Source organism: Nestor notabilis, unplaced genomic scaffold (assembly GCF_000696875.1).
Source record: "Nestor notabilis isolate BGI_N333 unplaced genomic scaffold, ASM69687v1 scaffold1116, whole genome shotgun sequence".
In the NCBI taxonomy this organism is placed as follows: domain Eukaryota; kingdom Metazoa; phylum Chordata; class Aves; order Psittaciformes; family Psittacidae; genus Nestor; species Nestor notabilis.
This window is the reverse complement of record NW_009934033.1, coordinates 70404-92226: the sequence shown is the minus strand read 5'-3', so window position 1 is coordinate 92226 and position 21823 is coordinate 70404. Positions and strand designations below refer to the sequence as shown.

The 21823-nt window shown below is 35.7% G+C and overlaps 1 protein-coding gene across 1 annotated transcript in view; it reads left to right on the top strand.

The window, feature by feature from the left end:
* The first annotated feature begins 2137 nt into the window (after positions 1 to 2137).
* The window catches only part of PPFIA2 (protein tyrosine phosphatase, receptor type, f polypeptide (PTPRF), interacting protein (liprin), alpha 2), a 66103-nt gene continuing 46417 nt past the window's right edge, over positions 2138 to 21823 (top strand). Inside the window, exons 1-9 of the mRNA XM_010017126.1 lie at positions 2138 to 2360; positions 3393 to 3539; positions 5322 to 5456; positions 13458 to 13541; positions 13895 to 14026; positions 14504 to 14566; positions 16656 to 16747; positions 19624 to 19759; positions 20220 to 20440. Coding sequence (XP_010015428.1) covers positions 2226 to 2360; positions 3393 to 3539; positions 5322 to 5456; positions 13458 to 13541; positions 13895 to 14026; positions 14504 to 14566; positions 16656 to 16747; positions 19624 to 19759; positions 20220 to 20440 — 1145 coding nt within the window. The 5' untranslated portion in view covers positions 2138 to 2225. The remainder of the gene's footprint in view (positions 2361 to 3392; positions 3540 to 5321; positions 5457 to 13457; positions 13542 to 13894; positions 14027 to 14503; positions 14567 to 16655; positions 16748 to 19623; positions 19760 to 20219; positions 20441 to 21823) is intronic.

The window sequence follows — 21823 nt, the reverse complement described above, 5'->3', positions numbered from 1 at the left end:
ATTCTGTCTATTTTTATAGCCTGTCTAAACATTGTGATTTTTCTGAAAACAGTTCCTTGCTGAAACTTAACTTATATCCATTGCTTTATTTTTTATGTATGCTTTAGATAATTGCTTTTTTGTCCAACTTCATACTGGCAAGAAAAAAGAAAAACTGAAATGCCCTAATTTGGCAGGTTCAGAGACAACTTGCAAAACTTACGTTCTTTGCTTACATATATTTACATATTTGTATGGGTAAATATGCCTTCACATATTTAGCAAATAGAACTTGATATATGCACATCTTTGAAAAGCCATTTTAACGTTCGTTTTTATGTTGCATGTCAAGAAAAATATGTATAATCAAAAGGGTGTTTTTATCAAAAGTTTTCGTGTTTTTAAAGATAACTCTGACATAACTCCAGTGTAATGAAAGGAAAAAATTTCTCTGCCAGTGGACAGACTCCTAGATAATGCAGCTTGCCATTTCAAAATTACCATGGCTTATATCACATAAGCTACATGATCACATGCCATTTATTACTTTTCAGATTTGGTATTTGGCTGCTTATAACCTTGCAGCAACTCCTGGACCACTATTTAGAGAGCTGTAGCGCAAATTCAATGCAAGGTAGAATTTGTTCATCTGGGACAACTGCTAAAATTGCTGTATGAGATTAAAACTGTAAACCAGATTATAATTATCATAGATAAAAGAAAGTTATCTCAAATTTGCACAGTGGAATAAAGTATGATGGTTATAATGTTTTATCCTGTTTGAGTACTATTTTGTTTACATATCTGACTGCTGCATAATAATGGGATTTTAAGTAGCCTAACTGAACACTTTCCAAACAACAAACTGAGTGTGAATAAGTTTTTCAATTGTTATTATCATTTTATCATGGTGTCCTGAATGTAGATCAATGATGATTCAGCAGCTAACGTAAAATGCCAAGATAATATAATTAACTAGTATAAAGATAGCAGTTTTGGAACTGAGTTATTTGATATAATGAATTTTTAGAGTAAAAATAGCTTTATTCGATGATCCAGAGAGGGGCAGGTGGTCTTAATCGGAGTTCATTTTATGGCTGATTGGGGAAAGAATGTTGTTAAAGCCAATAAGCAAGGTAAAGTTCACTGAATTTTCTAGAAGATTCCTGTGTAAATGTATTTTGATGATGATAATACAGAAGTGCTAAGGAAAGCAAGCTTGGTTTCCTCTCAGAACTTGCTAGGAATATTTCATATATACATTGCTCCCTGCCATCTGAGTGCATTTTAAGACCAGTACTCCTGTATGATGTTCTTTGAAATCCATAACATATTTAAAGTGACAGTTACAGTGAAATACTTTGTTCCTATACTGCATAATAGAAGCGTAACCAATAAAATTGTACGTACTCAAGAAAGTGAATGATAGCTTGGAGTACTTTGGGTTGATTTTTTTTTTTTCATGTTATAGGTAAAATAACACACTTTTCTTCTGAAATAATTTATTTGCAATATAAATCATATTCCTAAAATCATATTCCCAATGCAATGTGAGTGCGGGACTTTTGTATTTGGGTTGGGTTTTTTTCTTTCTTTGTAACTATATTCATACCAAGGCTTTCAGCAGCATACAAATTACTACAGCAGAACTTGTTTCTAATGTAGACCTAACCAGTACGTTGTGCAAAGCATTTCTTGGTACAGTGAGTCTGTGATTTATTAGTGTTGCTTCCTGCCTGCAGTGTGGCCTAGTTTTGTAAATTAAGTTGGCTTTGATTAAGTTTAAATACTGTGTAACTTTAGCCAAGGTGTATGCATGCAATTTGATGCTTTTTAGGAGTAATATTGTTGTAATTGTCAAACTAAAACAAACATTGTTGTAATGTCAAACTGAAGTTATTTTTATATAGTACTCTACTTCTATTACAGAAGTTTACATCTATGAGGTGTTACATTTTAGAATCCCTTAGTATGAATGAATATGAGTATTTCTGCAGATTTTTCGTAACTACACTTGTCTTACCTAGCATGAAAATTATTGTGGTTTTATTTCCCTAGTTGCTTGTGTAATCTTTAAAATAATCTTTGTTTTAGGTATTCTTTGCATAAATTCTATGTGAAAAGATAATTAATAAATAATGTCACTTCTCTGTCAACAGCGCCTATCGAATGGCTCCATAGACTCCAATGATGAAGCCAGTCAAGTTGCTGAGCTTCAGGAACTACTGGAAAAGCAAAACTATGAAATGGCACAAATGAAGGAGCGTTTGGCTGCACTGTCTTCCCGTGTGGGAGAGGTAGAGCAGGAAGCAGAGACTGCGAGAAAAGAACTCGTTAAAACAGAGGAAATGAACAGTAAATATCAGAGAGACATTAGAGAGGTAAGGAGTTCACTTCACTCGCCTCCTCTTTCTTGACTGTTGTTCCTGTGTTACCCTACAAACTGGTAGAGGTACAATGAATATGAGCAGCAAAAGGTGAGCACTGGCAAAAGCACTTGTACATTGGAAACACAAAATTTACATTAAGCAATAGTACTAGAAATCTCTTCATAAAATCCCTGCTCATAAAAGTGGGTGTGTGTATGTGCCACTTGAATAGGAGAAAGGCCAGCTCCTTTGGGATTTAACGTAACTAGAGTGCATTCTGGCCAGATTTCAGCTATTTCAATTTTTCAAGATGAACTCTGTTAGATAGAGGTGCTGGTCATATAGGCAGTCTAAAGTAAATATTTAAAACTCCTGGGTGGTTTTATAAAATGGTGTTGTTTATATAATCAAGTATAATATTTACTCATGTGCAGTAACTCTATTACCCCTGTTAGAATATGCTCTTCCCTTCTCTGAATGAATGGAAATGTAAGAATCAATTTTCCTTTTCTTTCCTCCTTTTTAAATTTTCAGTATTCCTTACTACTCTCTAGAGTATCTTCCATAATTGTTCTTGATATGTGTGGATCATTGGCTTCTATTGTAGTATCTTGAAATCAAAATTTTAGCAGCACCCAGGAATATGCACATACAATTTTCCCCCACATCATTGCACTGTTTCTACTATTATGTACCTATATCAGTTTTTCTATTTTCTGATCAAGCCTTATGCTGTTTAAGAAGCACACAAGTAACTGTGAGTTGCATTTGCTATGCTTTTTGCATTGAACAATACAGAAACTAGAAAAATATACAAAAAAAGTGTATATTGTTTCTGTTTGCTCTATTCAACAGGTACCACTTTAAATATCATAGTTAACAAGAAATCCCAAAGGAAATAAATTCTCTTTAAAACAGAAAAATTACTTCTGAGCATACCGTACATTCCAGTCTACTGTTAGCATCTAGTGAAAATTAAACTGATATAAAATGATGTAGCATTTTAATTGCATGGTTTTTGATGGGTTTTTCTGGTCACATTAGGCAATGGCACAAAAGGAAGATATGGAAGAAAGAATAACCACCCTGGAGAAGCGCTATCTCAGTGCTCAGAGAGAATCCACCTCCATACATGACATGAATGATAAGCTAGAAAATGAACTGGCAAACAAGGAAGCCCTCCTCCGTCAGGTGCAGTATATTGATTGCACAGTTGGTTTCTTCATATCTAGTGAATATTAATGCCAAAAAGGGGGAAGATGAGAGGTTCACATTAGTTTAATATGTTCATTTTTTAATCAACAGATTAGTTTATCTAAAAAAATGTTGTTCAGCATCTCTAACCTTCATATCCGCTTCTACAACTGTGACTGCATGTCAGTGTGCACATTTAACACTGGGAAATAACTGTGTGTTCTGATAGTGTCTTGCATAAGTGCACGTAGTCATATTCCCTAAGTAAAGAATTATCTTTGCTTCTTATCTAACAATGTTCTGAATTTTATCTACCAAAAAAACCAAACTAAATCAAAAAATAGTATAAGCAAAAGAGATTCCCTTCTGCAGGAAAGATCAAAATTTGCATAAAATGTATTCTAATGATTTCCACATATTAAAAAAAGGAGTATAAGATAAAAAACATGATTGTGCAGTATTCTCATGTGGTATTTTGTTTCCACAGCTGAAGTGTAAAATGAACAGAAAACACTGTTTGTAATTTAAAGAATACAATGTGAACTGTAAGCTAGCATGAAATTAATATAATTCAAATTGTAAAAGATGAAATTTCTCCTCAGCCTCAGTATCAGATTTCTTCATTATTTTATTTTTTCACCTATCTTGTCTTCAAACAACATAAAATATTATATGGGAAATAAGCCTGTATGATCTGATAATATCTGCTTCTTGATTGTATGCAGATATATTTACACACACATGCATCCATCCCTCTGTATGTGTGTATATATGGTTACATGACTACTTCCTCAGGGAAGTTAAAGAATCAGAACTAAAACTCTTGTTTTATTGCTGCCAATGTAAGTCATGCTGTGCTGCAGAAGTCTACCCACTCAAAGCAGTGATCAATAGAACCAGGTTTAGAATACATACAGGCAGACTTAACGATGATTTGCAGCAGAGTGATGTAGAAGCCCACCTTTGCATGCTTTTGAAGGATTAGAAAAGATTCTAAAAGCACACTTATTTTTCATTTTGTCTTCTACTATCTGTAATGAACAGGAAACTAGGAAACACTTATCAAACCATTAAAAAAAATCTTAATTATGTGGTGTTACTCAGTAGGCCAGAAATTACTGCAAAAATTATCAGAAGTCCTCCTTTTTCTCTTTAATGGTTATCACAGATTAATCAGTTTCACCTCTGTAAAATGAGACTTGATTGTAGGTTCACAATGAACAATATCACTGACAACTGAAGCAAATAGCAACCAGGTTATGATCATGAGTGAAATTTTAGTTTTAACATTTCCTAATATATGACTGGCATTTGTTCAGAAAATCACATTTGAGAATTTGTTCAGAATCTTTGCTGGGAATTCTCTCCTTTTGGAATTATACTTCTTTCCCATTTTAGCTCATACATATACTTTTCTGTGAGATTAACTCAATATTTCCATTTAGAAAGTTCTGATTTTACTGGTACCAGTACATTCATTTTGCTCAGATAAACAACCCATCGATCAGAGGACCTTCTTGTTCATCTTCATTAGTGCAATTATTCAACTCCTTTTTTCCACCTTCATATGATTGAGCCTCAGATCACTCATCGTTAGTGAAACTGGCAGCCTGCACTGTTCCATGCTAGAGAGAAGTCTCCAGAGAGCTCTCCCAGGTTGTGGAGTATCTATGCCTATGCAGTGAGTTTTGATTGCTTCCCAGATACATAAGAAATCAAAGGAAAATCTTAATTCTGATTTATTTTTTTTATACCTGTTTATCTATCTTTGGCCTTCAGTTGGAAGACAAAAACAGACAGCTGCAAGAGCGTCTAGAGCTGGCTGAGCAGAAGCTGCAGCAGACGATGAGAAAGGCTGAAACCTTACCTGAAGTGGAGGCTGAACTGGCTCAGAGAATTGCAGCTCTGACCAAGGTACTGCCCTGAGAAATAGATTCACTTCAAAAGCCACATTGTTTAATGTTGATTTGCATCCTGATTCCTCGCCTCAAGGGCAAACCAAAATTAGTATCAAGCTAATATGAAAGAAGAAAAAGTTTCCCGATAAGTATGTGCCACAAGTTTAACCAGGAATGGTCTCAAGGCTGTAATTCTTAGCATTTTGGTAGGAAAAGTAGTTATCTGTAATCTAGACTATATTTACAAAGTCCTATATTTCCAATACATGTGAGTATTACTTCTCCTAGGAGGATTCATTTTACTGCGTAAGAGTTTCTAATTTAAGTGGGCGGGGGGAAGTCCCATTCCTACACTTTCTTAGTTCTTCTGGATGTTTTCGTACACCATGTATATGAAACAACAATTATTTCCGTTCCAATAAGTGCTATATAATCAAATCCTAGCGGCAGCTGGGATCATTTGTACAACACAAATGAAAAGAACTTGCAGTGTATACTTACAAGGTTTGTTTTGAATGATTCTTTGTATCATATATCTGCAAAGCATATATCTACATTCATATATCTGCAAATATGAAATCCTAAATGGACTTCAAACTGGTTTTGGTTTTTTTTTTTCCAATAAATTTATTATATGGCAGCTTTGTTGCAGAAAAAATAATAAGAAAAAAAAATCAGTAGTGTAGTTTTCATATTTGGCCTCTAATACTTACAGGTGGGCATGTACTTAATACAATGGCTTTGGTATTATCAGCTTCATAAAGACATACAATACTAATATGTTTATTCTTCATCCCCTAAGAGATTGTATTACATATCACTCTGATTAATTTAGGTGTTCCTTTCTCTGTTGCCAAGGAATATTTCTAGCTATGTATGTGCCTAGCTATTTTTAAATTTGATGAATTATTTTAAATTCTCGTGTTTTTCCATTTATAGTGAAGCCTTAAGTGCTGAACAGCTCATTAATAATATCTGATTTTTAAGTAATTTAGTGAAGAAGAAGAAAGAAAGAGAGGCTTATGGGACATTTTGGTCGGGGGATTTTTGTTTTTTTTATTACGGCATGATCATTATTCAGTAGTCAAGATTATGTGCTGTCCACTTTAGGTTTGTATGAATGGGTGGGAATATGAAAGAGAGACTGAAAATAGGGGGAAAAAAGAAGAGTCAGCAAAAAGAGAGCTTCATGAAATACCAAACAAATACCACTGTTTTTTAATAAAAACTCAGGTGCACTTAAGAGCAATCCCTTGGCATTTTAACTTTTTTTTTTTCAGTTGTCTCTGATTCAACAGATAATCACATATTCTCTAATACGCTTAGCTTAAAAATACTGTTTTCTATTTTAAGAGGATTTTTCCTGAATAATTTCTCCAGCAATTAGGCACCAGTAAGTATTTTGCAGTCTCAAGCATGTCTTATCTTGCAACTGCATTTTTCCTTCAACATATGTTAATGACAAATATTGTAAGAAGAAATCCCATTTCAACCATGCAGAGCACTCAGGGACTTCCATGAGATATTGTTGTTACTGTGACCATAAAGCTGCAGTATACATCTCCGTTTGTCTTCTTGCATTATTTCATAGGATGTGGTTAGAGAGCTGTGAACAGAGCTGACACTTCACCCCATTTCACTTTGAGGTACTTTATCAAAGGTTTTGTGAAGCAGAAAGCTAAGAGGTATATGAGACTGGTAATGCCAGTTCTGTTCATTTCTCTGTGATTACATGAAAAACTGAAGATATTATTTAATTTAAATTTGTGTCTTCTTGGAATACATGACATGAAGAATTATGTCAGAATGTGGCCAATAGGCCAAATAAGCCTGTATTTTACATATCTTGTATACAACATCTTTGCAAACTGCAGAGCTTACTAAAATGCTGGTTTGACAGCTCTGAAGTTTAAAGTCCAGTAATTTTCATGGATCACACAAATGGAGCTCAGAACCAAGGACTACGCTGTAATCACTGCAGCTTACTTAAGTAGTTTTAAATGAACTAGCTGGGATACTGTTACCATACTAGCTGTTCAATGAATGCTGCAAGACCTACTTAAGGGACTGAATAATGCTTAATTAATTTTGCCTTTGTGCCAGCATACATATTGTCAGTAGGGCTCAAATTAGCTGGCTTCAGACTATTTTAATTCTGCCTGAGCTGCGATCACCGTAATGTCCATGTATACTAGATAAAAGATGACCCTCCCGAACCAGCTAGTCTTTCTGCACTGCAAAGAAGTTAAAACTGATTCTCCTTTCTTTTGTACTACCTCAATGAAAGTGGCTTCTCTGAGATTAATGGGGTTACAATCAAAGAGGTGAGTTAAGCCTAATATGTTTTACATGATTTTTTAAAGGGAAGTAGTATGGGATAACTTGAAACCATGACTACTTCACTGTGAGTAAAATGTAAGACTAATTATTTACACGTGGAGATCAAACAGAACAAACATGTTCCGGATTGGGATGTGATTTTTTTAATTATATTTTCCCCTCAAGTTTAAAATACGCATGTTACAATTCTCCATTCACTTTATTATGCTTTTCCTTACAATAAATCTGGGTTGGGATTCTGCAAAAGAAGGATATAGAGTGAGATCCTTCTATGATGTCAGTTGTAAAGAGAGTTGCTATTCTTTTTATATATATATATGGGCTAGTGAATGTCTTTTGCTACTTTTCCATGCCCAAACTAGTTCATAAGGAGTGAAGTTCCAAAAGTTTGGACTGTACAGTGAACTCAGATAAGTACCCATAAATTTACCTGAATCATTTGAACTTTTCTTTGGCTTTGTTTTCACTGTGTTCTGCCCATTGGGTGAGCAACTGGAGGGTTAGTCAGCCTGTGGCAGACTAACCTGGAACAGCATGATCCCATGTACTGTGCTGTCCTGCCTGGCCATCGCACTGGTATCTGTCTGGTCATGACAAGTAGCACAGCTCTCGGCATGTATCCCAAGATTTAGATTGCCATGACTCATTGAGCCACCTTGTAATCACTCTCACAGTATTGGTCTGTTTGCCTGCCCAGGAGAAGAGGCAGTTGGTAGTAGAAAGAACCTCACTCCAATATTAACTAAACCCTTCTTTATCCTGTAAGATGTTTATTTTTCTGAGAAGGGAGAGACATTGGAGCATCCAGAATCTTCAGATGGTTAGTCTGTCAAACATGGTTTCTCCTCGCCTGTGTTCGAGGAGGCATCTAGTAGAGACAACCAGCATCTACCTACTTCCATTCACTCCCACTAGTAGTCAATCTCCCCTTCGGGTGCTTATGCAGCAGAGGTACCATGTAACATCTCTGATCACAAGCCAGCAGTCAGCATTTTACTTCATCATTCCTGTACACAGGTCACCAGAAATACCAACAGTGCTTTTTAGCTGTATTAGAGAAGCCCTGAGATGGAGAAGAGGAAACCGTAATATAATAAACCACATTTAGCATAGTAACACCTTCAGATAATTTTAAAGGTGATACAGAATGACTTGAAAATTGGATGCAGGTGGGACACAGTGCTTCTTTTGTGACAATGAGAGGATCTGGTTTGCATTAAATAGGGAAGAAGTTGCAAGAAAGTGAAAAGAGAAGGTCTGGAATGGAAAAGGTGCAATAAAGTTTGTCTTGTGAGAAATGGATGTGGTTAAGACAGAAACCTCAATGAGAACAAGGGATAGAGAGAAGATGATGTGTACATGGAGGAAAAAGTTGATAAATCCTCTTCTGGAGAAAAAGAAAAAATCTTCTATGAGGAGGGAAGCCTAAGAGAACTCCACTTTTACAACACTTAACTTTCTTTTCAAGCCACCCTTCTTCTTGTGCTTCCCTTTCCACAGAAGATTTTGTCCTGATAGGAAGAAGAAATGAAAGAAGCAGAACTAAATAGAAGGTGTTGCTTACTAAACCTGCAAGGTGTAGAAAGTAGTGAGAAAAAGAAAGAAGGTTGGGTTTCAGAGAAAGCATTGACTTAAGCCAGCACATTTTGTCATATTTCAACAGGTTCGAAGTGAGAATGTGAACAAATAGCTGATAACTGTGTGAGTTGTTGTGACTCAGTCACCGTGGTCACCTGTTTTCTCCTTCAGTTGCACAGCTCAATTCAATAATGCATTCTTTCCTCTTCAATAATTCATTCAATGGATAGCCAAAAGAGTGTGCCATAAGAAGCCAGGAGAAAATCTGGAGACTGCAGGTGTTCAAAAGTCAAGGTCTCAAAACTGTGGAAATTGGCTTGTACCATTAGAAAAGTTTAGATTTCTCCTGCAGATCAGCACAAAGAATAAAAATTACAGCACCGGTACTGTATAGGTGGTTTCTGCATCTGAAACTGGACTTTTTTTTTTTCCAACTAAGATGCAAAGACCTGAAAAATGTGCAGTGCCAATAGTAACAGATGATGTGGAAGCAGCATCTTTTTTGTGGGAGTATTAGCAGCAGGTGCAGCAGCAGCGTTTTAACAGGGTTTGAGATCAGAAATACAAGCTGCTTTGGTATTCCCTCAAAGCAAAATTCTCCTGTCTGTTACTGGCTTATACTGGCTATTTCTTTGCTATTTCATAGCATACAGAGTGCAAAGTGAGCATTAAGACTCATGCTGCTATCTATAGGGGTCAGACATTGTTAGGTTTTTTCCATATATTTTTAATCCAGTCTGAGATTTCACAAATTTCACAGTTTCACAGATCTATTTATATCTGAATATGCTGGCTAAACACTTTAAATGCTAGTTGCTGAATACTGCACCATGTGTCTTATTAATCCTCGTGTACAGAGTACTAGAGAACAGACATGCAAGTCATATTGAAAAGAATGGAGGGTAAGGTCTGCCAAGCAAGTAGTCAAGCAAGTTCCACTTCAGAAAGTTTTAAACTCAATTAACTCTTAGCAAAGCAAGTCAGAAGAAATCCAACTTCTGCTTATGATCGTCAGAGTCCACAGTTGTCCCTTCTGCCTCATGTATCTGAAACTCTGCTAAGTCAACATGACTAACACTGCTGTCTTAGCCTCTGCCTCATGCCTCAAACCACAATTCAGAGATGGAGACATTTGGTATTTTATGGTAGCTCCCAAGTCTCTCAGAGAACCTCTTCCAGAGCAAATGAGTGCAACTGCTACAGGTGTGTCAGTCGTAACAGTATGGCCTGGAGAAGTCTGCGCAGGAGGCATTTGCAAATTCCTTAGGAAACAGATGAATTACCAGGTCTTTTTGTCTAGAAGGGTCTCTTTGAGACCTTGGTGAGGGCCTTCCTCAGCATAAAGGGCAGTGAGCAGGGGCTGCTCAGGCATTTGGCACGTAACCAGTGGTTGAAATCCCTAAACAGCATTAGAACCCAGGCTAGGAACTGAGGCAGTGCACCTGTGGTTGTTTAATGTCTCAGTTATAAAATAATTTTGTTCTTTTAGAGTGAAAATAAATGTAAATTATGTAGCTCGCTAGACTGGCTTCTCAAGGATGAGTTATGACAAACAGCACCACATTTCAGAAGACTTAAATGAGATTCCCTTTGAATCTAGAAATATTAGTTTGATTATCTTCATATTATGCATTAACCTGCAATTAAGAGTATAGAAACAGTGAAGATTAAGTTTGCAGTCAGTTAATACAGCTTCTAAGTAGTTTAATTCTGTAGGATGATACGCCCAATGGGTTCTATATCTCCCTCAATAAAAATGGTTTAAAAATGAGATAGAATTAGTTCAGTCTTTTCCATTATCAGCCCATCTCTGGTGATTTCAAATCTTCTCCTGACCCTTGGGGATGCATTAAAGGAAAGCCTTGAATCAGTAGTGCAGCCAGGACTCAAAAAGGGGAAAAGACTATCTTCTACAGAGGAGGATGAAGCTTGGTCAATTCATGGAAAGGATAGCATGATTTGGTTTTCTGCAAGGACTTTTTCAATCCTATCTTTCTATTTATGTAGTACAACTGAAAGATAAGATAAAGAAAATCATAAACAGATTGTCACAGGTCCAATTTGTAATAAATAGACAAAATAGTTTCAGATAATAAGTTCAGATACATCACAATACACCTGCTTCATGATAAGAAACAACAGCTGCACTTGTTAAATTACCTTAGTTACAAAATGTAGTGACTTTCCCTTAAATTTTGGAAGAATCTGAGATTTGTGAATATACTTACTCTGAAAAGAATAGTAGTAATCTTCAGAAGCATTATTCTTGTATTTATTTAAAGCAGGATTTTCTTATGTGGATATCTTCATGTCAAAAGCTGCAGTTTATGTTAGATCTCTAGATCACAGGCTTGTTTTCTGTCTGACCTTTTGGTCCTGATAATCCTACTGAGTTTAAGTTATGGGTAATTTTAAGTTATGATGTACATCTAGGATTACTTTGGTATCTATTCCTAATTATTTTGATAAATCGTTAGAAGACAAGATTATGAAAAACAGTCTTACTAAAAAAATAAAGTTGTGAAATTAATATTTCTTGTACATATTAAAGTTCGCTCATTTAAAGATGGAGTTCAGGATCTCTTTTTGAGAGAGGGTAAATATGACAGAGTGAAATAGCATTTGACAACAGTGACCTCACAACGCAAAGTCATCATCAGCACTGTCTATACGCCTTATGCACATTCCTGTTTCCATAGCAACAAATCCAATATAGCATTTCCCTTTCCTTAAGGATGCTTCTTTTTTTTCATTTTGAATAATAACATAGACTTGTTTGATATGACAGTAACATGAATATTCATGTTTTGCAACACATGACCTAATTAAGGTCAACTTGTGTCAGAAATAGTAATGAATCTTTGGATGGGTTACCATTTCTATACTCGGTAATGACTTTACATTCCTATTAATGAGTTTTTATTTATAGGTTCTTCTTTTATCTGGTGACCTTGATCTTCCAAAGAGATCCACCAGGGTGGATCCTTTCAAAGGGATGAGAACTATATTGTTTGTTTGGATGAAAGGGCTTGTGTAATGTATTCTAAAATGGAATACTAAAGCTTGAGCCTTGTCTCTTGTGATGTTCTTTCTGTTCTCTAAAAACTAGGGAAAGTATCATAACATTGTTCAGTTCTGTAACTGACCAACCATTAATTTAGTATTTATGCATTATTTTCATTCCTAGAAAATGATAGAAGAATTATAAAGGACTTTCTGACATTGGCCTCACAGAGTCCTGGTTTTTAGTTTGACATAATTGAAAAATAACCCATTAGATTAGACAGTATTGCTTTGAATTCACTCTGTAGTAATATGTCATCAGCCAGCCATCACTAACCTTGAACCTCCATGTATAGGTTGATAGCTTTTTTACCATTCCATTATTTTCAGTTTCTCCGCATCAACTGCATCATATTCACAAAGTATCAGTGTAGTTTATTCCACGTAAAAATCTGTCAGTTCAAAGTATTAAATTTTCAGTCACACTTTTCTTTTAAGCATTCTGTGCTATGTTCTGTTCAGTGTCAGTGTCTTTAGTTCTGATTTTTCAATTTTGTCCCTCTCCTTTTCCTTGACTTGTTAGTCTGATCCAACCTCTTCTACCTCATCTGATGATTATCAATATGTTATGGAAGCTAAACTACAAGAATTGATCTCCATACGTAGGAAGGTAGTCCTACTGGACTTTACTTTCTATTGCTAAATAGAATCCATCTGATTTGTTTTCATTTTCTTTAACTTATTTTATTTTATTTTTATTGATAATCAACCATCGTGCAGTTCAGTGCTTCAGGAGCTTACAATTTTACGATGGCAGGTTTGTGTTCAAACCATGCACAGTCTGCATGTTACATTTGGCTGATTTCATTGCTCATAAATAACTCCAATGTTTTGCTGATGCTTGGATGTAACAGGCCTTTGTAGCTGACACATTTCAAGCAATGCTGTTCAGCTGCCTGTTTAAATAAAGTTTCTTTTTGGAAAACTAAGTTTGCAGTTAGTAGTAGCTTGCTTTATGTTTTGTTTAAACTTTACTGAGATAAAAAATTATGAAGCCACTGAAATTACAGAAAGAGTCTTTCTATGTTTTTTACAGGCAGAAGAAAGACATGGAAATATTGAGGAACGTATGAGACACTTAGAAGCTCAACTTGAAGAGAAGAATCAGGAACTTCAAAGAGTATGTGTATAGCAGACAATTTCTGTGCACTTTTCTTGGTTTAATTTGTCAATATAGCATCACATTATGCACTCCAGCACACAAATCTGTTTACTGATGTTTTATTTCTGACAGCGATGGCAGCATCTTCCCACTTTATTTAACCATCTTAATTCACTAGTTTACATCTAGTCACAGCATTCAAAGTATTCTGCTGATAGAAAAATTCATGTGCATTAATCAGTAACTGTAATTACATTTCCTGTTTAATTTCTTTAAATGTCTACAGTTACCATAATTTTTTCTATTATTTTGTAATGATACAACTCTATAACGGTTAATTACTAATCTGTCTCGTCTATTCTACATTAAAGGCAAGGCAAAGAGAAAAAATGAATGAGGAGCACAACAAAAGATTATCGGATACTGTAGACAGGCTTTTGACGGAATCCAATGAGCGTCTGCAGCTGCACTTAAAAGAAAGAATGGCAGCACTTGAAGAGAAGGTACAGTGCAAAGTGCAGTAGAAAGTTCAGTTTAATAAAGCTTCTCCAGTATGATGCATATTCTACTTTTATCAGGATCGAGGCATGATGCTGATTTTTGTATTAGCAAATATTACCACAAATATGGTCTAACTTACACATTCAACAATTAATTCAAGACTGTGTTCAAGCATCTTTCCAGAACTCCTGTGAACTGGATATGCTGAAGATTCAAGGAAGTTCAAGGAAGATGCAAAGGTTTTGCTGTCCTTGAAAAACACATGTATTTGGATTATTCCCAGAGTTTAAAATCTCATATATATACTCAAACTGAGGCATTTTGGGATTTTAATTTTAAAGTTCAGTAAATATGAAATTTGCTGACTTTGCTACCTTCTACATGGAGGCTACACATGTATAGTGATATCTGATATTTAATGTAGCTCTAATTTATTTCTCTTTTTTGGTGGGGTTTTTTTTTTTTCTTTTTATTTCTAGAATGTTTTGATTCAAGAATCTGAAAGTTTCAGGAAAAATCTGGAAGAGTCTTTACATGACAAGGTACTATAAAATACTGTGATTTTATCTGTTTTTATCAAAAGCTGTGTATTTATTATTTGGATATATTTATGTGGTATGTTAATTGTCCAGCTAGCATGTAAAATCTTCCTGATATCAATAATTCCTTTAATCACTCAGATGCCCTAACTAGCCTTTGAGGCTCTCTAACAATTGTTCTGAGCTAAATTCATGGTTGAGATTCCAGCCTCAGGAAGTCAATATAAAAATTCATATTTATTTCATTGGCTCTGGAATTTTTGTTCTATCAGTTTTAATTCTGAAAATGGAGATATATGCATAACTGGTTACACTTTCATGGAGAAGTATGTAATTGCTTGATTTGATGCAATTCTTCTGAACAGGTGCAGTGGTGTTATGCTAATATAGCTGAAAAGGGCTATATTAATTTTATAACAAATTAACCCCTGATACTGTTTAGTGAATCAGTCAAATTAATTCTAAATATTTGTTCCAATCCCAAATGTTAGGATTTTGTTTTGAAGTTGTACTTGCCTTGAGCACAGTAGAATACACAGATGTGTCTGCATTCAAATTCATTGGAGTGATTTTGCAATGTCTCAAATTAATTTAAAAGTGATTGTATAGAATATAATAAACATTTGACATTAATGTAATTACATCATATGACATCCAAAATCAAGAACTTTGAGAAAAATAACAAAAGAAGTATCTGTTCAAATCAACTTTTATTTTCATTTACATTCAGATAACTATGTAGAAAGGCAGTGAGATTAAAGTCCCACAAAGGAGCTTGTAGTATACTGTAATTGTATTTTGGATCAATAAAATTTATGTACTGTGCTGCCACAGTTATACGGTGATTCAGCTGTTGCAAAATCAGGGTCATAGTTCACCAACTTAGATAACAAAAGGACGTTTCTAAAGCTGTGTCAATTGAAACAAAAGTTTCTGTCATTTTACTACCAGAGAATCTAAACCTGTATTATGGATACCAGTTTTGTCTATGTAAATAAGGTATTTTTCCAATCTTATCTCCAACATAACATTATTGTTTTAATAGTGTTACAATAGAAGTGAATACAGTGGCTAATTCTTTTTCAGTCTGTTTTCTGGCTTGAATGTATATATCAAATCTTCACAAAAATGAAAAGTCTGGTATAAAAATCTACATTTCTATCAAAAGTGTTTTTGGAAAGATATTTTTATTTGCTATATTGATTCTTCCTAAAGGGTGAGAAGTGAATGAAATAGAAAATGCAAGTAGAGTTACCACAAAGTCATCTCAGTAATTTTATTCGATCAAGAATTACTGTAAAAATACTGCAATAAGAATTACTGATTCTGATATTACTTAAGTGTGGATCCTTTTCCTTCCTAGCGTTTTGGAATTCTGAACATTTGAAACTCTAGTAAGAGCAGTGTTATGTCTTCATCTCTCATTTCTCTCTTAATTTCTTTAAAAATTCTTTGATTTTATGTTACTAGAGGTGATAATTATTTGTACAACTTGGGAACAGTGCTTACTGGTTGCTGCCAATAGTCTTTTTGTTAGCTGGTTCCAAAAATCCTATTTTTGTGGCACAGTCATTTTTTGCCAGCAGCGCTTCATACTAGAGTTTCACAAAATCCTAAGAGCTCTAAAGCTGCAGTTTAACAATTCACCTAAAATGTGGTTGTCTCTAAGTCTGTGTTGGTATCAGTAAATAAAAAGGCCAGGATGCACTCTTGGTCTCTAAAGGGCAAATGACATGTTACACGCTGAACTATGCCTGACAAGGAGAGTGTAGTTAGTGCACAAATCAGTGCTGGTTCTTCTTTTCCTCACCCTAGCTGTATAAGAAGAAAAAAACATCAAGTTTCAGGGACAAACCTGTCCTGCCATCACTTCCAGATAGTAGAAACATGGTAGTGCTATACAACTTCCTCTTGATGCATATGTCTTATTAGCAATAATGAGACTTGAATTAGTTCACTGTCATTTCTTATTATAGTCAGTGTTACATTCAGTATATCTTATCTTACTTGTTTAGCTTTACGAAAACGGTGTCTCATAAAGTAAATGCATTTTGTATCACAAGTAAGTGTATCTTACTACCCTTGTTTCCAGGAAAGACTTGCTGAAGAAATTGAGAAACTCAGATCTGAACTGGACCAAATGAAACTGAGGGCTGGTTCCTTAATTGAACCCACCCTGTCAAGGTAGTACTAAATGACAAAATTTTCCTCACTTTGAGTTGAAACAGGACATAAATATAAATGTCAAGTCTTTATTAAAAGGATGTGCTCAGACCATGTGTAAAAACAGTCATGTATTTCTTTAAAAATGTAAAGTCTGTGCAATGATTATTACTGTTGCTTTTCACTTTTTTCATAGGTAAACGGGGCCTTATAGCAGTGAGTATACACCGAAATATTACTAAGATTAAGGAAAGTCTTTTAAATTATGGAATGTTTTCAAACTTGTATCTAAATACCCTTTATTTCCCCCCCAGGAGACCTTAAAAATAAAGTTGAAATTGTCATCTTTAATGCTGAAGCTGATCAGCATATTTATGATCATATTTTTTATTCTATCAATTATATCTTCAGCTGAGGGTGAAGGCAGTATTCAGTGAGAACTGAAAGTATCGTAACAGGACATTAAACATGTTGCCTTTTCTCAGTAGAAAAGCAATATGGAAACAATAGTGAGACAGATACCATAAAAATAGCCGTTAATGGCTGAAATTAATTTATAATTCTAGAAAGTCCTTGTCTAGAAGTACCCCTCAAAATGAAATTGTTACGTTATTGATAATTGTGTGCCATGTCCTGTTTTCATAACAAACATGTTAACTTTTAAGTCCTGCCAGCAAAAGCTCATGGACCAAGTCTCAATTCAGAGCACTGTAATCTGCTAAAGTTATTCTTGTTGGATTTTTTTTTTTTTTTTTTTTGCTTGCATCAATTATTTTCTGCCCACTGCTTCCTCAGGCATCTTGCTCATTATCTGGACATGGTTTCTCCCTCAACCTTTTACTATCTCTCGGAATAACATTTTTCTACACATGGGGAAGTGTAAATCCATGTGATGCTTATAACTGTTAAAATTTTTGTTCCTTTGGGAGCGTAAGTGTGACTACAGACACACACAACACTATTTTCAAGAGTGCTTGTGAGGACACAGAGTGTTGAACTGCTGCAACAAACAGCAGAAATGTCTTTAGAGAAGCCGTCTTTGGTGAACAGCAGCCTTTCTTGTTGAGTAGACGAGTATCATTAGCTTGTGCCCTGTAAATTGGAGTCTGATTAGCCCTTGTCAAAATGCTGTTTGAATCTGATAAACTGTATAAATGTCTTGAGAATTCAGCAGATTCACTTAAAACGGTATTCTTCTCCTGTGACCTCACCTTGTGAAGCTACCAGCCCTCTCAGGAACAGAGAGCTATCAGCATTAAATACTAATTGTTTTCAGCCCATATTCAGCTCTGTATTTGCAGGAGTTCATTCATTCATTCATCAGAGTACTGAAGCTGGCCAGCTGATAAATATCTGATGCCAGAGACTGGAACCTGGGCTGTTTCTGTTTTCCTGCCAACTTGCTGTACAATTGCACAAGCGTGACCAGCAGGTCAAAGGAAGTGATCCTGCCCCTCTGCTCTGCTCTCATGACACCTCACTTGGAGTATTGTGTACAGTTCTCCTGTCCGCAACATAAAAAGGACATGGAGCTGTTGGAGCAAGTCCAGAGGAGGGCCACGAGGATGATAAGAGGACTGGAGCACCTCCCGTATGAAGACAGGCTGAGAAAGTTGGGGCTGTTCAGCCTGGAGAAGAGAAGGCTGTGTGGAGACCTCATAGCAGCCTTCCAGTATCTGAAGGGGGCCTATAAGGATGCCAGAGAGTGACTGTTCATTAGGGACTGTAGTGCCAGGACAAGGAGTAATAATGGGTTCAAACTTAAACAGGGTAAGTTCAGGTTAGATATAAGGAAGAAGTTCTTTACAGTAAGGGTGGTGAGGCACTGGAACAGGCTTCCCAAAGAAGTGGTAAATGATCCATCCCTGGCAGTGTTCAAGGCCAGGTTGGACAGAATTTTGGGTGACATGGTCTACCTTTAGGGCAGTGACTATTTTCTGTGTATAGTATTTGCTGTAATACAACCTTGCTCTGATAAGTGATCATGCTTAACACTTCACAGAATCATAGAATGGTTAGGGTTGGAAAGGACCTAGTTCCAACCCCCCTGCCATGGGCAGGGACATCTTATACTAGACCAGGTTGTTCAAAGCCCCATCCAACGTGGCCTTGAACACTGGCAGGGAATTTGGGGCCAGCCACAACTTCTCCAGCTAACCTCAACACCCTCATAGTAAGGAATTTGTTCCTATGTCTAATCTAAATCTCATCTCTGTCAGTTTAAAGCCATTCTCCCCTGTCCTGTCACTACATGCCCTTGTAAAAAGTCCCTCCAGATTTCTTTTAAGACCCCGTTAGGTATTGAAAGACTGTTATAAGGTCTCCCCTGAACTTTCTTTTCTGCAGGCTGAACGAGCCTGACCCTTTCAGCCTATCAAATCTCAGCATCATCAAATAAAGTTGACTCATTCATAAACCATATTACATATCACAGGGCAGTTCACTAATATTTTCATAATGTAGAGTACAGACTTACAGTAGGAAAGTGTTATAGATGTCCTTGCTCATGAATATGTAACATGTAACCTCAGGCATATTTATTCAGGAAAGTAATGGAAGGAAAATATATACGATTGTACATTCAACAGCCAGTTCTATTAATAATCCTGAAATCTGCTTGTTTTTTCATGCTAAAGTTTTGCACAATAAGTTTTACTACGCAAGTTCTTAATTTTGAAAAATCAAAGGTTTTATTTGTTTAGTTTCTTCCTTAATTTTCTCATAGCATGTTTTCAAGTTTTCACTTTCAAATTCTTTCTTGTGATGTGGTTTTGTCTTTTATCATTTGATACATAATTATTTGTTTATGAAAAGAAATCTGTGTTCCTAGACTGAAGGTCATTGGATTGTTGTTATTACTATTACTTTCTCAGTCTACTGATGTGGTTCTTTTTTAGGCCTCACCTTGACACATCAGCAGAGCTGAGGTACTCTGTGGGCTCACTGGTTGATAGCCAGTCTGACTATCGGTCAACTAAAGTGATAAGGCGACCTAGAAGAGGCCGGATGGGAGTTCGCAGAGATGAACCAAAGGTTAATCCCCAATTTGTTCTCATATGTTCATTGATAGAAAAATGTGTTTCACGATGTTAAGCTTTCAGTTTGTGTTTTTCCAGAAAAACAACAACCCACCAAACAAGAAAAACCAAGTCAAATAGCTTTTTTTCTATACATGCTCAGACATGAGTACTGTTGTACTAAAATTAAGGCAGAAAAGGTTGACGTTCAGACATCAAAGTTCAAGCATACTTAACTATCTGTCTTTTCTGGCTATCTTTTTGTATAAATTTTCCTGATAGTAATTTTACACACCATTAGAAATTACGTGAAAATACTTCACATCACCTGTGATAATATTACAAGTATTAATGGGCAATTAATCATTGAATAAGTATTCTTAAATGTTAGTTTCTGCCCTTTCCCATTTTATAGAAATTCATATTTGCAGATCTTTTCCATGGAATGAGCCATACACATCCTAATTCCCGCACAGGTAAAATCACTTGGAGATCATGAGTGGAATAGGAGCCAGCAGATTGGTGTTTTGAGCAGTCATCCATTTGAAAGTGATACTGAAATGTCTGACATTGATGATGATGATAGAGAAACACTTTTCAGCTCCATGGACCTCCTGTCGCCAAGTGGCCATTCTGATGCCCAGACTCTGGCCATGATGCTTCAGGAGCAGCTAGATGCGATTAATAAAGAAATCAGGTATGTAGTCTGAACCAGGTGTGATGTACTTATGATTACAGCTTCAAGCTTCCTTTAGTGCGTGAGTTCAGGTACCAATCATAACAATTAGAATGCCTCTTGTATATTTAAATGATTGATAATGGCTCTGCTTTTCATAGGAGAGTAATGATTATGTGAAGATAACAATGGCATCCTCATTTCCTAACCATAGAAATTTCTTTCAAAAAATGTTCCAAGAACTGCTGAGCAATTAAAGAGAAATATTCTAGAGAAGGCTAACACATGGCAGATTTGACAGATCACTGTTCATAGCCCTCTTTTCAAGGTCTTTTCACCTTTCTGCATGACTCCACTTACTCAGTAATCACCTCCTATCAGAAATATTTTATTTCAGTGCTCTTCATACTTTCTTCTGGTAATTATTCCTATGTTACATCTAATATAAATCATGTTTTCTAAGACATGGTTTTGATTTTCTATGGAGGCACTGAATGTGATTTTTCATGCTCCAGGTTGGGTTATAGTGGTTGAAAATAGGTGGTGAATTGAATGTATCTTAATAATTTATTTGAAAATTTAATGGAGTGGGAGCGAATCCCATGACACAATTTAATTGATTTTTATAAATGAAACTATATTGTAGATTCACAGCATTCCTACATATTTTTCAGGAAAGGTAACTTTGAAAAAATGTGATGTATGAAAAAAATCGTCTCATTAATAACTTTCTCTAGAAGGAGATGAAGGGGGTGTTATTAATTGTATTGGTGGCTTTCTGGTAATACAATGAAGGTGGTAAAATACTGGAACAGGTTGCTCAGAGACTTGGTGGATGCACCGTCCCTGGGGACATTCAAAGCCAGGCTGAATGTGGTTCTGGGCAACCTGGTCTGGTTGAAGATGTCCCTGCTCATTGCAGGGAGGTGGGACTAGATGACCTTTGAAGGTCCCTTCCAACCCAAACTATACTATGATTTTATAGAGAGAAAGACTGGTCAGAAATTCAGTCAAAACCAGATTATCTTTCGCCAGCTCTCAGTCTTTCTCAGAGCAAGATAACTTTAAAGGGAGAACTCTACTGGGATATATTAAATTTGAATAACTTTTCTGTTCATAACCTTCATACTTTTTCCTCCTCTTCACAAAAAGGAAAAAATAAAAAACCTCCTTCTAACCTGGGTTTATTGGCAAAGGACTTGCAAACAAATGTTTGATTCTAAACACATTTTCATTCTAGGTGCAATTACAATTAAAAACAAAACTAAAGAACCCAGTGGAAGCATCCAATTGAGGCCATGTTTAAGAAGCTTGTATTTTTTTTTGCTAAAAGAGAGCTGTTTTAATGAAATCCACTTAAAACCTCAATGCTTTAGAAACAACTGTCATTTTTTCATCAGTTCA